Genomic DNA, 18,069 nt, shown 5'->3' with positions numbered 1-18,069 from the left:
GATTCCCTTAAATTACTTGTAGGTGACGGTAGCAGTATGTTTTGCGCGTTGCATCAATGCTTATGGCTTATGGGCAGTGGCGTTAAAAGGTATTTGATAGGGGTGCTCAACTTGCTACTTGCGGAGCATTCATTCTGCTTTGATTTTTGTTCTAACCATCCTAAGGATAAAGCTGTTTTTGAGTTGACCATATTACAGAACAAAATTCTAAACCTTACAAAGTCTTCTTGTTTTTCGACGTTTCGTAACGATACTTAACATTATGTAGAACATTGTTCTGTATTTAAAAAAAATAGACTGGGATTTTAATCGTAATTTTTCAAAATAAACCACGTACAAAATAATTCAGTGCACATAAAAACTATTCGAAGAAATCACTGAAGCTATTCTATTTTTGTACTTCTTGGTCTCCTTGTCAACTATGCCAGTGGAGAAGAAAATTGCTACATCAAGAGTGTGCTAGAATATGTGCGTAAGCAACATGATCGATTTCTCTTCACAGATCCTCTCTGTGACATGATTTGACCAAGCGTCTTGATGGAAAACAGTTCGAATAAATTTCCATTTTGTCACTTTAATTCACTGAAGAGATAATCGATGAAGAGAAATTGATCATGTTACTTTCACCCTTTTTCTAGCACACGCTTGATATTAGATATGCATTTTGGAAAACCTGTTCAGAATCATTAAAATGAATGTCTCTGAAAAAAATGCAAAATTATACGGACTATTTTTTTTTCAAGCAATAGATGATTCATTTATACATTGATAATGTTGTAAGCGATTTTTTTATATTTTTTTTTTTTACTTAATCCATTAAAGACTAAAAAATAATGCTTCTATATTTTTCCCAACACTCCAGATCGCACGCCGATGCATCTCGCAGCGGAGAACGGTCACGCGTCAATCATCGAAATCCTGGCGGACAAGTTCCGGGCCAGTATCTACGAGCGCACAAAGGACGGAAGTACGTTGATGCACATCGCCTCGTTGAACGGTCACGCTGAGTGCGCAACGACGCTGTTCAAGAAGGGTGTCTACCTGCACATGCCGAACAAAGGCGGCGCGCGGAGCATTCACACCGCAGCCAAGTACGGGCACGTGGGCATCATCAGCACCCTGCTGAACAAGGGCGAAAAGGTCGACGTGCCCACGAATGTGAGTATTGGGTATTGAATCTCTGATTTTCAGTAAATGTAATGGACAATTTTGTTTCAGGACAACTACACTGCCCTCCATATCGCAGTTCAGTCGGCCAAGCCGGCAGTGGTGGAGACGCTGTTGGGGTTTGGTGCCGAAGTGCACGTTCGAGGTGGAAAGCTAAGGGAGACGCCTCTGCACATTGCTGCCCGAGTGGCGGATGGGGACCGATGCGCGCTTATGTTGCTGAAGTCTGGAGCAGGTGCCAACAAAACGACTGACGATGGGCAGACGCCTGTCCACGTGGCTGCCAAGTACGGGAATGTGCAAACCTTGGATCTGCTGCTGGAGGATAACGGTGATCCACTGATAAAGTCGAATGTAAGAATATTGTATCCACATTTATTTCTAGCAAATTGATAAGCATTTTCATGTTTTATTAGGTTGGCGAGACTCCACTTCACTTGGGCGCGCGAAACTGTCATCCAGCTATTGTTAGGCACCTGATAGACTTTGTGTTACAGAAACATGGGAAGGAAGTGTTGAAGAGCTACTTAAACTTCACAAACGAGGACGGAGCGACGGCATTGCACTACGCCTGTCAGGTGACGAAAGACGAGGTGAAGTCTGGAACGGGCGATCGGGAAATCGTGAAGATGCTGCTTGAGAATGGGGCCGACGTATCGCTGGCGACCAAGGCCACCCAAGAGACATGTTTTCACGCGGTTTCCGTAGCTGGTAACAACGATGTTCTTTCAGAAATGATTAACCACCTTTCGACTACGGATATCCAGAAAGCGATGAATCGGCAGTCATCGGTCGGTTGGACACCGCTGTTGATCGCGTGTAATCGAGGTCACATGGATTTGGTGAATACGCTGTTAGCCAACCATGCGAGGGTGGATGTGTTCGATAACGAAGGCCGATCGGCACTTCACTTGGCGGCCGAACATGGCTACCTACAAGTCTGTGATGCACTCATTACCAATAAGGCGTTTATTAATTCTAAGTCACGAGTCGGTCGAACGGCTCTCCATCTGGCCGCTATGAACGGGTACACGGAATTAGTCAAGTTTTTGATCCGAGATCACAACGCTGTGGTAGATATTTTAACCCTGAGGAAACAGACTCCCCTACATCTAGCCGCAGCCAGTGGGCAGATGAATGTATGTAAGCTACTTCTAGAACTAGGTGCCAATATCGATGCGACGGACGACGTTGGCCAGAAACCAATCCACGTAGCAGCACAAAACAATTACTCCGAAGTTGCCAAATTATTTCTCCAGCAGCATCCAAACCTTGTCATGGCCACGAGCAAAGATGGCAACACTTGTGCTCATATAGCTGCCATGCAAGGTTCGGTGAAGGTGATAGAGGAACTGATGAAATTCGATCGGAATGGTGTAATTTCTACCAGGAACAAGCTAACTGACTCGACCCCATTGCAACTAGCTGCGGAAGGCGGTCATGCGGACGTCGTCAAGGTCCTTGTTCGAGCAGGGGCTTCCTGTACCGACGAAAACAAGTCCGGTTTCACCGCTGTCCATATGGCGGCAAAAAACGGGCACGGCCAGGTGCTCGAGGTTATGCGGAGCACTAATTCGCTAAGGGTGTCCAGTAAAAAATTGGGTTTAACGCCGCTGCACGTAGCTGCCTATTACGGTCAAGCGGACACCGTGAGGGAGCTACTCATCAACGTACCCGCAACGGTTAAATCTGATTCTCCATCTGGCACATCATTAGTACCTGAATTAGGGAACGAATCCGGGCTGACTCCGCTGCATCTGGCAGCGTATTCCGGCAACGAAAACGTTGTTCGACTGCTACTCAACTCCGCTGGTGTTCAAGTCGATGCTGCGACTACGGAAAATGTGAGTGGTCAGTAAATGCTAAGGTGATGTATAAATGTAATGCTTTCGTGTCTTTCCAGGGTTACAATCCCCTGCATTTAGCGTGCTTTGGTGGGCACGTACCGATCGTGGGCCTTCTGCTGAGCAGATCGGCCGAGCTTCTGCATAGTGTGGACCGGCACGGGAAGACCGGTCTGCACATAGCGGCTATGCACGGACACTACCAGATGGTGGAGGTCCTGCTGGGTCAAGGTTCGGAGATCAACGCCTCCGACAAGAACGGCTGGACTCCTCTGCACTGCACTGCCAAAGCCGGTCATCTGGATGTCGTGAAGCTGCTGGTGGAAGCCGGCGGATCACCCAAATCCGAAACCAATTACGGCTGCGCTCCGATTTGGTTCGCCGCTTCGGAGGGCCACAACGACGTGCTCAAGTATCTGATGCACAAGGAGCACGACACCTACGCACTGATGGAGGACAAACGATTCGTATACAACCTGATGATCGTCTCCAAGAATCATAACAATAAGCCGATCGAGGAGTTTGTCCTGGTTTCCCCTGCACCCGTTGATACTGCCGCAAAGTTGTCAAATATTTTTATAGTTTTATCGACTAAGGTAAGTTGCCTAGAGCTCATATAGCTTGACATAAAATGCACTGTAAGAAAAACACCTATCATTATCCTTTACGGCACCCACACTCCGACAACAGGAAAAGGAACGAGCCAAAGATCTGATCGCCGCCGGGAAACAGTGCGAAACGATGGCTACCGAGCTGCTGGCGCTGGCCGCCGGTGCAGACTCGGCAGGTCGTATTCTAACTGCCACCGATCGACGCAACATGGAGTTTCTGGACGTGCTGATCGAGAACGAGCAGAAGGAGGTGATCGCTCACACGGTGGTGCAAAGATATCTGCAGGTAAAAAATAGGTAATTTTGTTACCGTTAAGGTATTCTCGAACTGCATGGTAGTTTCTCTCGCACATGACACATGAAAATGCACTCCACTAAAGATTGAATTATCCTGGCGATTATAGACTACGATCTCGGACCTCATAGCATGATGAAGCAGTTGGGCATGCTCACGTCACTACCAAGATACCATGAGTTTCAAGAAGATGTCCAGATTGTGAAGTGTTTCCAGTTGAAGAGTTTGCACCCAATGCGTTAGCAAATGTGATTTTGCTAAACATATGCGTGCGCTGATAAATAAATTTTGCCTCAGCGATGAATGTCTTCGACTAAAACAGGATGTGATATCTACATTCTAGGCCAGTGAATGTCGAGTCGCATCTTCATCTTCGTGAATCGTTAATCTGTAAATATCTATATGACAGAATCCTGCAATCAAACATAAGGGCGTGATACGGCTTTTGAGAACAGGATGCTGATATTGTATTATAAATATCTGAATGCATGTTTCTATAAAAGGTACGAAAATATAAATGAACTCCACGTATTTGAAGCTTTCAGTTTAAAATTGGAATGCAGCATGAAATAGATATAAGACACAGAAAACTTAGTAGTTGAATAGTAACACAAATCTCAAAGAAGAAAGACTAAATGAGAACTTCATATGGTTGTTCAAATACAATTAAAAACTCAAAAAACATATACGTACCACTTGAGTTTTTCACTATCAAGATTTCCTTTCGGATCAGAACTTTGATATTGTTTTATTTTATTTCGGTGTTTTGTTTCTTTTCAAGCATTGCCAAACTGTAGCCATTTCTACAGATAGGTGTTTGTTCATTTATGTTTAATAAGTTTATATTGTTTGCTTTTATTTGTTTTTTACTGAATTCAATTTTTGGTAAGTAACGATAAATTTACTAATTTTTAATAAATTTCAGCATCATTTCTCTTAATTATTCTTGTGAGGAAAACTAGGCTAATTATAAAATGTTTGGCAAATGCTGGGCATGGCGTACCATTGGTGACTCACGTACCTGAAAGAATAAAGTAGACACCTTTGTGTGGTCCTAAGCCTCCTGCTCAGAAACTATTATTATTTTAATATTTCAACTTTCAAAATGTACTGCTAGCCAAATCTAGTGGAAGCTCCCGATTGCTCACCCATTAATGTTCGAAAACATGCTTCCTAATTGTTACAAAACCTGACAGGATTCGCCAAATGTGAAGTTTAGTATTGTGGCAAGCAAACGGGAGCTCCACTAAGAGCACGACATTTTGCTTTGACGTTACTGGAAGAGTGCCGCCTCTATGATTTGCCATGCCTACTAGATAGTTTGTTGTGCGATCTGATGCTACATTCTAGGCGTCCTGTTAATAGGCTTTTGGTTGTGAGGGTTGGAAGCTAGCGTATTTGGAAATGTGCATTCACTGTCACACACTTACCTCATCGTGGTACTGGCTGGGGTACTAACAACCTTAGCAAAGATTGCGTGATCAACCCCGATGGGAGCTTTGGTCGTATTCTGGCAGGGAGAGGAGATTTGCTTCTGTAAGCCTAGAGCGTCTGTTCTCCATGTTAGGAGCGGCACACAACAGAGTCTGTTCCCCATGTCAAGGGCGGCTGATCATCGTCGGAGTGCCAGAGCAGGACGCTAAGCTGTGAACTACGCTCTTCCGAACATTTAGGGGGAATGGTGCTCCGGAAATCTAAGGGGTTGGTCGAGAGAATACGAACGATGACAATCAGCGAACAGTTAATCACTCAACTTCATCTGAAGCACACGCATACTCGCCGATTTCCTGAAGGACCGCGGATATGGCATTACGACTGGGACTACGCCAAGCTGATGGACTTTCGTGCCTGTTGTTCAATATTGTGCTTGAAGGTGTTATGCGGAGAGCCAGGCTCAACAGTTGAGGTACGATTTTCACGAGATCCAGTCTTTTTGTTTACCTCGCGGATGATATGGACATTGTCGACCGAACATTTCAAAAAGTGATATACCTGCATATCACCCTAAAACTAGAACCAGCGAAAGTTGGACTGGTGGTGAATGCATCCAAGCCAAAAAACATGCTAGTAGGTACAGCCGAGCGCGACAGGGCTCGCCTAGGAAGCAATGTTACGCAATGTTATACAGAGATACGTCTACCTCGAACGACGAGTTCGTCTACATTGGATCATAGCTGACGGCTGATAGCACGTTCGCCGTGAAATTTGGAGGCGACTATGGTCTCCACAAGGAGCAGTGGTCAAAAAAGATTGATCCTTGAACCAAATGTACCATATACAAAACGCTGATAAGACCGGTAGTCCTCTACGGGCATGAAACGTAAACCATGCTCAAAGAGGATCTGTAAATACTTGAAGTTTTCGAACATCTGGTGCTCTTCAGGAATACGGTGTGTGGCTGGCGAACCCAGTATCCAGAAGATGTCCAAAGCTGGAAGGATACGATGAGCAGGGCATGTTGCAAGAATGCCGCACAGCAATCCTGCAAAGATGGTGTTCGCTTCGGATCTGGTTGGTACAAGAAGGCGTGAAGCAGAACAGTGAATGGAGAGATGCGGACAGGAACCGAATATTGCGGCGTGAAATTTTTGATACAGTGGTATCTGTTGAGATGTTAACTAAATAAATTAATATAATTGTATGACCCAGAAAGCCGTAGCGGTAAACACGCAGCAAGACCGAGCTGAGGATCGTGGGTTCAAATCTCACCGGTCGAGGATCATTTTGGATTGGAAGTTTTGTTGACTTTCAAGAGATAGAGTATCATCATACTTGCCACACAATACGCATCGGGGCAGCATGGACTAAAGTCCAGGGGTATAATGGATCCGCCTTTAGGACCCCTACGAGGGGTGTTGTCTAGAATGGGGTGCAGTTTAGAGTGGGCTCCGATGAACCTTCGTAAAATCCACAAAAATCCGAATGCAACTCTGTCAAAGCAACCGGTGCCGCTTAAAGTACCAAAGCACCTTAGACCAAACAAACGGACAAGGCATGGAACCGGAGTGCTTCGAGCACGAACCAACGCCAGTATGGCCGTAATTATGTATACTGGCAGCGCACGACTAAGGATAAGGTATATGTACTGGATAATATGCGTTGAGGCTGACAGCGGCGACATTATACTTCCTTAGTAGGGCCGGGTGACACTGGAACGAAACAGAGAGTGGGTTAATGGCGCAGACTGCCCCGTTCCGTAAAACCTTGGCTGGCCTTAGAGTACGTTCCAAATCCGTCGCCTGGTTGTTCCAACTGGGCGGGAGTAGGCTCCGATGCCATTACCTGACATTGCGCTGATCCGGCTCTGAACATTATACCCATGGATAACCATGGGATCATAGAGGCGACTATTCAAGCGCAGATGGATAGTGGCTCTTAGGGGGACCCATGAGAGATAATCAATGAAAACAAACAACAAGCGGAATGTGAAGGAGAGGCTTCTGGACCTATCAGTAACCAGCTTAGGTTCCCGCCAAGAAAGGAGGCGACCAACATCAACTTAAATGAGAACAGTGTAGACAAAAGCGTATACACTGTGACGATGGCAGGCACTGGCCGCTCCAGTACAACATGTGAGGTGACCGATGGCCCAGGACTAATGGTGGTCGATTAAGGAATTTTTCCGCATGACCGACAGATTGATAGCCGAGCTAGCTAATCTGCAGTCAGTAGTGATAGCCAGAGGCCAACTATTGCTGGAATCCCTGGCCGCAATAAATGTAGAGCTGGAAAATGTAGGTACAGTTAGTACCTTCCGCAGAAATGGTACAGAATCGATTATCGACGTGAGGTTTTGTAGTCCTAATGTTTTAAGTACCATGGACTGGCGCGTTGATGACGGTTATACTCATAGCGACCATCAATCGATTCGCTATAGTATAATACCAGGCGGGCGGAAGGCAGCGCGATGTAACTCGACCCAAGTCCAAGGTTGGAAAACAGCGCGCTTCGACGGCGAAGTATTCACTGAAGCCCTGAGGCGCGAACGGAACACTCTGGACCTAAACGGCGAAGAGATAGTTGCTGTGATATTACGAACGTCTGATACTTCCATGCCGAGAAAAGCCCCTCCTAGAGAGAACAAGCCTTCGATGTACTGGTGGTGCGAATCAATTGCAAATCTTCGAGCAATCTGCTTTCGGGATAGATGAAGAGTGCAACAGTGCACTGCAACACGCACGCACAGAAGCACAAAGAGAAGAACGCGGTGCAGCAACAGCGGTGCCATAGCATTCTAAGAGAAGTGACCCGACTTGCTGCGATCGATAATCAATGTACTCTTCCCACAAGCCTATGCTGCTGTTATACGCATAATTGTCCCATGTTACTTTTTGTCATTTTTTAGCTTTTGTAGCCAAAAAGTCTATTTTAACACATATTATTATAAAACAATTCAAAAACATATACTTTGTTCGAACACTCTATGAAAAACATACCAAGTCAATTTGTCCCACTATTGAATTTCTACGCATAACTGTCTCAATACTGAATTTCTACGCATATCTGTCCCACTATGTATTTTCCAACATCAGTTGCAAATAAAATAATTAATTTATAGGACTCATTGAGCTGTGTCAAATCGTTTTATATCATCTTTTTTCTTTGGCTTTACATCCCATGTGGAACACTGCCTGTTTCACACAATAGTGTTCTAAGACTGTTGTCCCCTGTACTGAATAATTGAGTTAGGCGAAATTTTTCCTAAATACAAGTGCTTGAAACTTTTTGAAAATTGAATGTAATTGGATGCATCCAGAAGCATTCGACGGAAAATTTTGTCTAGTTTCAGCACTTGCTTGACCATGTATATTGGTTTGATGTTTCTGGTTTTCTGAGTTCATGTCCTAATTACGTTTTTTCTGTTGCTTGTATTTTTGTGCGGTGTGAAGTTGTATTCATGTTAACGATTTTTCTAAGAAACTACAACCAATTGAACATTATGGTTCGTTTGGGTGGTAAATACTGGCATGGCGTACCATTGTCAGGAGCGGCGGCTGATCATTGTCCGAGTGCCAGAGTAAAACTCTAAGCTAAACTGTGGTTTATGGCCCTCCAAACATTAGGGGGAATGGTTCTCCTGAAATCTAGGGGGTTTGTGTCAGGCTCTGCAAGCCTCAGCACAGGAACATTTACAATTGGAGGCTATGAACCACTCAAAGGGATCTATTTTGTTCCTTCAGGTACATCTGGTACCAATGGTACGCCATGCCCAGCATTTACCAACCTGTATAACCATATTGATTCACATACCCATATACGGCTCCACTTTGCTACATGCCACACGAGCCTTCGTCTGGACCCTCAATATAGGCTTTACAATACACATTTTACATTTTCGGTATTAAACTCTCGTCAAACTCAAGAGCAATGTGATTGGTCAAAATCGGTCTGCTACAATTATTGGGATCCCTACTGAGAATCGAAGGAATAATCTGGTCAAAAGCGCTTAGAACGAGTAGAAACCTAATGCGGTTGGAAAGCACTATAGGATCATGTGCTTAAGAGTAGCAAGCACGTACCGAATGGTTTCTAAAGTGGCCGTGTGAATCATAGCCGGGATGACGCCCATCGAGGTACCAGAGGAGTCCGCAACGCGTGTAAAAAGGAAACGTTCAGAAGTTGGCAGCAGGAATGGGATAGCCCAAATATAGGTAGATGTACCCATCGGCTAATACCAAATGATCAATTTCTCTTCATCGACTGTCTTTTTATCTAATAACTTGGCCGGGAAACTGTTTTGGACTTTTATTTTTTATTCAATAATTATTATTCATCGTCCATCATCATGCTACATCGCAAAATGTAGTGTAAATCGATTGAATTTCGTGTACTAATCCAAAGAGAAATCGATCACTGCAGATACGCCTGTATGATACTAAACGCAAGAGTTGTGTATTTTATGTAATCGGAAGTTGTACTGACACTGCTTATACTGTTCAGAAAGGCATCCCATGACTTGCGCTTTGCGGTATGAATAGCATTTCGGCATGCATTGCGGTTTGTGCGGTAATCTGTAGCTGTTGCTTCGGCGTCAGGGTGGCTTTTTGGAGTTCGCTTAATATTTCTAAGCGCTTTTCTGCTCATTTCAATAGCAGCTTTGATTTCTGGTGACCATCATCTAAACGCCCGGCATTCGGGTTTGTTTTTGGAATACCTTCGGAAGCTGCGGCTTATGTTCGTTAGATTATGTAGTGGTGTATCGTCTTCTAAAGGCCTGATTTCTATTGTATCTTGGAAAAGCTGCCTGTCAGCTAGCTCACATTTCCACCGAGCTCCCCTCCATCCCCTCCCCCCACCCCCGGTGATGGCTTTGGGAGAGATGAAATTAATGATTAGTAGGGATCGCTACCTAAGGGATCATCTGAGATCAACCACTGAAGGCTGCCGATAAGGTTCTCATTAACGAAGGGCACCTCTATGGCAGAGCTGATTTGCGGTCTAGAGAAAGTGGACGAGTCGTCATTGAGTACACAAAGGTTTGCTTTCTCTGAAGCCTGGAGAATTTCGGAACCCTTTTTGGTATTCCTTCGTAAACCCCAACTAACATAGCATTGAAATCTCTCGGAACAAGATAAGGATTTCAAGACTATTGCAATCCGATGGTGGTACATAAATACTAACGACAGTTATCGGGAAGGGAGATTCAACTTAGGTTGTCGGCAGTATAAGCAACATATGTCGTCGACTTGTAGATACCAAATGTTGCAGACTGATAGATGTCCGAGCCTCCTTTCAAAATCCTTTCGTATTGGCCTGGTAATGTTTTCCCTTTGTTGAGGTATCTGCTCTATGGACTTCTTGGCATTGGCGTAAATAGGGAGGGGCAAGGGGGGGCCTGGCCCCCCTGAACCATGGGCTTGCCAACCAACCAAGGTTTCATATTTAAATTGATGAGCTATTCGATAAGTTTGTCTCCGAGACGTCGGGAACAGATATAAACTGCTAGTAAGTAGACGACAGTGAAGCAGTTGCATTAAAATGTGACAGCAAAACTGTGAACATTGAAATTCCTTTACATATAGTAAGATATTTCATACTGAAGATTGGTTTAAGACACGCTCTTAATTCTTCTATAAGTATTTATAATTTGACCCTTTTTTTTATTTATTTTTATTATTTTTTCTTGCGCCAATTTTTTTGGCGTCCTAAGAAGTTTATATGGACATTACATCAATTTTTTTCGTTTGTCTTTGGAAACGAGATTTTCAACCCTGGGCTAGTTCATTTCGAGACCAACAGTTTCGCTTTCCTTCCAAATAAAGTCGCCACTATAAATTTTGGAGTCATATGTGACTACCTCCAGAATGGGATTCGATCCCAGGCCCTCGTCGTGTTTTCTACACCAGGTCCGTCATCACATCAATTCGGTTCATAGATGTTTTTTTCGTTATAAATATATATGTATTCATGTAAAATTTCTGTAATTAGAAGAAGTTGCGTTATTTGTAAGAAAAATAGATAAAACTTGTTTCTAGATGAAGGATAAGATATCGAATGTTTATGACTTCTAGCTCAAATCAAATAAAAGCTTATAAATGCCATAGTGTTCAAGTAAGAGACTTTCACTACAAATATCATAAGATTCGATTGAGATTTGGAAAAATAATGGCTATTTGTTGTTTTTTTGACGTGAACATTATAATTTTTTATCAAACTTTCATTGCAAGGAAAGAAATGAGAATAAAATCTTCTCTGATTTTTTATGTAAGGGCGTTTTTATGCATCATAAGGATGCTTTGAGGTGTATTAGTTACTATATAATTGCTTGGAATCAATTTTTGGCCTATAGTGTGTTCAAATCAGCGGGCCAAAAGTTCGACCTAGCAGAGAAATTTACAAATTACCCCAAATTCACATATTATCTTCAACTTTAGCGAAATTTGGCTGATCGTGCGAAAAAACATTTTACATTTTCACCTAGTTTTGCGAAAAACGGTTTTTTGAGCTTTGGGCAATTTTTTGATGAAAAATTAGAGTGTATTTATCTGTAAACATAAGTTTATATAAAGTATGTCTGTCGCAAAAGTGTCGAACCCCACCGATGGGGCAGAAGTTTGTTTAAGACAATCATTGAAATAATAGCAAATATGTTGAAGGTTCACTGAATGGTATTTATTTTCAACTGCTATTGTTTTTATAAAAAAATTGATTATACCACTAAGATCGAACTTCTGCTCTGTAAGCTTTATTAGAATACAAAAAAAACTTCAATCTTTCAATATGATGGTAGCCAAGCAACTTTAGGATTTAAAGTTCTTAACAAAAAAATAATATGAATCCTATGTACAAATGTTGGTTTCAAGAAGTTTTTTTGTGTCGGGATTTAAACCACTGCGACCATGTTTCAAGAGGTTTAGAGAAATAAATCAGAAATGCTGAGCAACAATAATCCATATTTTCAAACAAGCAAGCATTTTTTTTTGCAAAGGCTTAGGTGATACATTTAAATATTTATCTTGTTTTATAACTTTGCAAACATCTAGTTCAAATCGAATTTGAAAGGTAAATCCTGATTATAATCTGTTTTTAAATCCTTGTATTCTATTCGAGATCTATGTATAAGATTGGGTTGAATACGTCATCTTGGCAATCTAAAACGAAAACAAAAATTTTTAAATAAATTTTTACTATTTTTCCATATAAGTGACATTTGGTATCTAAGAAAGTTGATCAATCGGTTTTGGATGATTTTTAGGTTTTGATCTACCTCTGTAAGAAAGTGCGTCACTATAATCGGTTCACAAATATTATCGAAACAAGCATCGTTAAATTATCTAAATCCTTTACGACTTTTATCTCTCATGAGAAGGGGCCCTGGCCCCCCTCAAGTCTGATGGCTATTTACGCCCATGCTTCTTGGATGGCAATTATAACGGGTGTTGGCGCTGCAGCATAATTCTAGGTCTGCCATATTGTTTAAAAAGCCATTCATGTTCTGTTGTAGTGCTAGTAATGAACGTATACTTTTCATTCTACTAGCGTCGTGTTGGTGTATTGGAATAATCCTTACTCTTTTGTCTTATCTGAATGCTGGCTTTGTTTGCTTTCCGAGGGTGCTATGACTACCCGAGTAGCACACATGTTATAATTGAGACAGAATAACTCTTATATGACCAGATCTGGTTATATAAGAGTTATTCTGCCTCTATTATAACATGTGTGCTACTAGGGTAGAGATAGGCCTATTCAAATGACGTCTCAAATCAGCTGATTGGGAAGCACTTTGACATTTCTTCTATGCGAATGACAGGCCCGTGTTAGCACCGGTCCTCCACCGATGTAAATAAAAGCATAGACGGACCTGTCACATGAAAAGGCCTATAGACTGTCACGGAACTCCGCTGATAGAGGTCTTGCTTGTTGCGGATGGGTTGAAACCACAGATGTCACGGACGAAGATGATGAAGGGACGGCCACGGGAATAGCGGTGTTGTCGGTATCGTATTTCCATTGGTCATACTTTTGCGCGTCTGATCTAGCATCAAGAAGGATAGACCTGTTGATTCGTAACCAAGGTGAAGCATGTATGAAGTTATCACGCGTCCCAAATCTGATGTCTCTCGTTCTGTTCGTTCTCAAGGAATTTGCCAACAAGCCTGTCGTGACTCTTTCCCGAAATTGCTGGATTAAATAATCAATTCACAATTCTTCGCGATCAAAACCAAGTAACTACATATTTAAAAGCACGTCTATTCGCACTAAAATTTTCCAACAGACTGAATAATCCGTACAGTCGCAACGGCACGCTCGATATCGATCAACGTGTTCGTTTCCGACTTCCCGAAGCGGTGGAGTCGTAGTTTACACGCTTTCCTTGTTCATCACATTCGCGTTTGTGATGAAAAAGGAAAGCGTGTAAACTACGACTCCACCGCATGCTGTCACCTTCCCGCATTTCCACGCAAAGGCGATCTTTTCAGAGATCACACTCGACAAAACCGTCATGCTTTATTTACGCGTTTCTTTTTTTATGGCACGTTTCGATTTATAGACAGGCACGCTAAACAGTTACTAGTCATGCACCGTTATTTTTTTATACATGTTCATCATGAAACCTGTATCTACTACAAAGGGGCCAGGGGGTTATCCACCAGTTTCGGTACACCATAGTCTTTTGCACTAGTGGGCCCCAGACTGCCCAAGGCGTTATCCTTTATGCAGTCCTCTTTTTTATGCGTGTTCTGTAACAGAATAGTTCTTCGTAGTAAAGATGTCTTTTTGGTGTACAATCCACTGTAGTGACATAATTTGAGGTAATTTGGAAATAGAGGACGAACTTTATGAAACTATTTATTCTGTTTCGATCTCTTGCATTGATTCATCCGACGAGGACGAAATATCATGTTCTGCGACCTTCTTCTTCTTTCTGGCGTTACGTCCCCGCTGGGACAGAGCCTGCTTCTCAGCTTAGTGTTCTTATGAGCACTTCCACAGTTATCAACTGAAAGCTTACTATGCCAATGACGATTTTTGCATGTGTATATCGTGTGGCAGGTACGAAGATACTCTATGCCCTGGGAAGTCGAAAAAATTTCCAACCCGAAAAGATCCTCGACCGGTGGGATTCGAACCCACGACCCTCAGCTTGGTCTTGCTGAATAGCTGCGCGTTTACCGCTACGGCTATCTGGGCCCCATGTTCTGCGACCTCAGACTCATTTTGAAGGGCATTGAAAAGTTCTATGAAGTTTTCAGAATTAGAAAGGGGATTTTTTTTTATTACCGTACGGGTTTGGGCCGAAGGGTCTCAGATTTTCATGAAACTTTTTCCACAGGCAGGGCTCATGGATATATGAATAAAAAAAAATTGAGAAAAATTCAGGGTCGCCTATTTTTCCGGAAAACTCAAGTGGAAATTTTTTGTTTTCCCTTGACACTTTTTACTTTGAAAAATCATAACTCAAGAATGAAGCATCGTAGAAACAAAGTTTTTTTATGAAAGTTTAAGCAAATTTTCTCAGAAATCAAAAAAAAATATGAACTGGAAAGTTTTCCACAAAATTTTCCACCGTTGGGAAAATTCGTAAAGAAAAGCCGGAAAAACTATGCCCGAACTCGTGGAAAATTATCAAAAAAATATTTTCGAGAAGGTAATTTTATAAGCTTCAATCACTGAAATTTTTGGAATGCACTTTTTTTTCGTTTTTGAGTTATGGCCAATTTTGTAAAAAATGTCCAGATGTGCCATATAAGACTTTTCTTTGAAAAATCATAACTCAAGAACGAAACATTGTAGAAACAAAGTTTTTATATGAAAATTTAAGCAAATTTTCTCAGAAATCCAAAAAAATATGAACTGGAAAAAGTTTTCCACAAAATTTTCCACCGTTGGGGAAATTCATAAAGAAAAGCTGGAAAATCTATGCCCGAACTCGCGGAAATTTTTTAATAAAATATTTTTAAGAAAGAAACTTTATAAGCTTCAATTCTGGTAACTTTTAGGATGTACTTTTCTTTAGTTCCTGATCTATGGTCAATTTTGTGAAAAATGCAAAGATTTGCCATACATGCCTTTTCGTTTAAAAATCACGACTCAAGACTCATCATGACTTGTCGAACCGGACTCAAATTATCTCAAAAATATGAAATTTTTGAAATGGAATCAATTTCCCAGGACATTTTTCACTGTTTATGAAAACAAATAATGAAAACCTGATTAGCTATTCCAGCTTTCAAACAAAGTATATTTGAAAAGAGCGATCAATAAGATCCAATCCTACAATATTTTTCAATACGCTCATTTTTCGTTCCTAAAACATGATCAAATATTGCTAGGATGAGCTATTTGAATTATATATTTACAAATTTATAAGTTCATAAGCAAAATTTCTTAAGAACGAAACTACATAGAAACAAAGTTTTCTTCAATCAGAATGTAGGCAATTTTTTCCTGTTAGGTAACTATAAAATTGACAGTTAAATAAATGGGTAAACAATATGACAAATAGGTATTTACCAATTCAAGTTTAAAGCGTTGAAATGGCTTGAGAATCATAAGTTTACCAAAAACTAACAAAGAGCAGTGAGAAAGTGCAAGTGTTGTCTATCAGCTGTATATTCCTCGTTATTAATTTTTGGAAAGTGAAAAAAGTTTTCCCGAAGCTGTTGAAATGGACAAAGTTCAATATTACGAATACAATTCTTTATGCTGTAACCCCTTCGGACTGGACGGCCACAAATCAGTAAGGACAAATCTACGATCGATCAGCCAGGGCCTCATCAGTAAGCTTCATTCGAATGGAGTTTGGTGGATTACGGAAAAGATGAAAATTTGCGTGAAGTGCTCCATTACCGGTTCGACAAGTCATGATGAGTCTTGAGTCATGATTTTTAAACGAAAAGGCATGTATGCCAAATCTTTGCATTTTTTACAAAATTGACCATAACTCAGGAACAAAAAAAAAGTACATCCTAAAAGTTACTAGAATTGAAGTTTATAAAGTTTCCTTCTCAACAATATTTTAATAAAAATTTTCCGCGAGTTCGGGCATAGATTTTCCAGCTTTTCTTTATGAATTTTCCTAACGGTGGAAAATTTTGTGGAAAACTTTTTCCAGTTCATATTTTTTTGGATTTCTGCTTAAATTTTCATATAAAAACTTTGTTTCTACAATGTTTCGTTCTTGAGTTATGATTTTTCAAAGAAAAGTCTTATATGGCACATCTGGACATTTTTCACAAAATTGGCCATAACTCAAAAACGAAAAAAAAGTGCATTCCAAAAATTTCAGTGATTAAAGCTCATAAAATTACCTTCTCGAAAATATTTATAGTTATAGCATAGTTTTTCCGGATTTTCTTTACGAATTTTCCCAACGGTGGAAAATTTTGTGGAAAACTTTTTCCAGTTCATATTTTTTTTTTGGATTTCTGAGAAAGTTTGCTTATATTTTCATAAAAAAACTTTGTTTCTACGATGCTTCATTCTTGAGTTATGATTTTTCAAAGTAAGTAGTGTCAAGGGAAAACAAAAAATTTCCACCTGAGTTTTCCGGAAAAATAGGCGACCCTGAATTTTTCTCAATTTTTTTTTATTCATATATCCATGAGCCCTGCCTGTGGAAAAAGTTTCATGAAAATCTGAGACCCTTCGGCCCAATTTGTACGATAATAAAAAAAATCCCCAAATGTACATCACCGATTTGTTGGCCTTGGTTCGTTTGGCGAAAAGTTCATCGCTGTTAAATTCCGCATTTTTCCCTTAATTTCGGCTTAGTTCCCTTGTTGGTTCCAGAAACTGCAATATCCATCGAAACTACCGACTGATTCTGCTCAACGGAGACTGCCGTTGTCTTGCTTTTTGTCTTTAATAGTACCTGCGGCAGTTGCAATTTTAGCTAGGTCTTTGTGGTTGCTGCGCTCCTGAGTTCCGGGGTTGATATGAGGCAGAACTTGCAAGCGAACACGGACTTGCGTGCAAGTTAAAGTAGAAAAAACTGACGTACCGTAAACTGGGGGGAAGTTGATCACTTTTGAGCGATTATGTGCTATAATTCCTAGTGGGATGCTTGTATTATCATCCGAACATTTTTAAAACCTGTACTGGTTGAATGTTTAACGAATTATATAAATGAAATTTTGACGAATTATTATCGTAATAACAAAAACAATTGTTGGAGATCAAAAAGTGGTGTTTTTGATTCCGGGGTGAAGTTGATCAATTACTGCGATAGGTTTCCTAAAATAAAGAAGTATGCTATTCATTAAATTTGGGGTCAAGAGAATCAAGACTTAAAAATCTTACAACTGATTGATGAATCTGGTAGTTTTTTAATTGAAAGTTGTGAATTACAGATTACACCACATTAAACGCCTAAAAGTAGGCAATTTTCTTTGAAATTAGCAACCCTCTTGCAAAAAGATCATTTTTTCTCTAAAAATAAGTATTTGTGTCCTCAATACAAATTCGAAACTGGGAACACAAAACATATCTGGAATGTATGAAACAGTTTATTAAAACTGTAGCTTTGTATAGCCGTGGAAAAAGTCGATTGTTTGGAGAAGAACCCTTCAACAGTTCATGAAAAATTTTCTAAAAAATCTGTTTTTCCATGAAATAATTACCTTGCACGCCAAACCGAATTTATGAAAATCAAGAGTAGCTATCAGGTAATGCCACAACTCAGAAATTGTGATAATTGAAATCGTGCCAT

The 18,069-nt window shown here is 40.9% G+C and overlaps 1 protein-coding gene across 9 annotated transcripts in view; it reads left to right on the top strand.

The window, feature by feature from the left end:
- Positions 1–18,069, top strand: part of LOC5575210 (serine/threonine-protein phosphatase 6 regulatory ankyrin repeat subunit B) — a 275,762-nt gene that overhangs the window by 197,822 nt on the left and 59,871 nt on the right. For all 9 annotated transcript variants that reach the window (XM_021846207.1, XM_021846200.1, XM_021846199.1 and 6 more), the window contains 5 exons: positions 863–1,158; positions 1,219–1,521; positions 1,584–3,011; positions 3,071–3,607; positions 3,702–3,908. In XM_021846207.1, the coding sequence (XP_021701899.1) occupies positions 863–1,158; positions 1,219–1,521; positions 1,584–3,011; positions 3,071–3,607; positions 3,702–3,908 (2,771 nt within the window). The remainder of the gene's footprint in view (positions 1–862; positions 1,159–1,218; positions 1,522–1,583; positions 3,012–3,070; positions 3,608–3,701; positions 3,909–18,069) is intronic.

The sequence above is a fragment of the Aedes aegypti genome, chromosome 2, assembly GCF_002204515.2.
Source record: "Aedes aegypti strain LVP_AGWG chromosome 2, AaegL5.0 Primary Assembly, whole genome shotgun sequence".
Taxonomy (NCBI): domain Eukaryota; kingdom Metazoa; phylum Arthropoda; class Insecta; order Diptera; family Culicidae; genus Aedes; species Aedes aegypti.
This window is presented reverse-complemented; position numbering and strand designations above follow the sequence as displayed.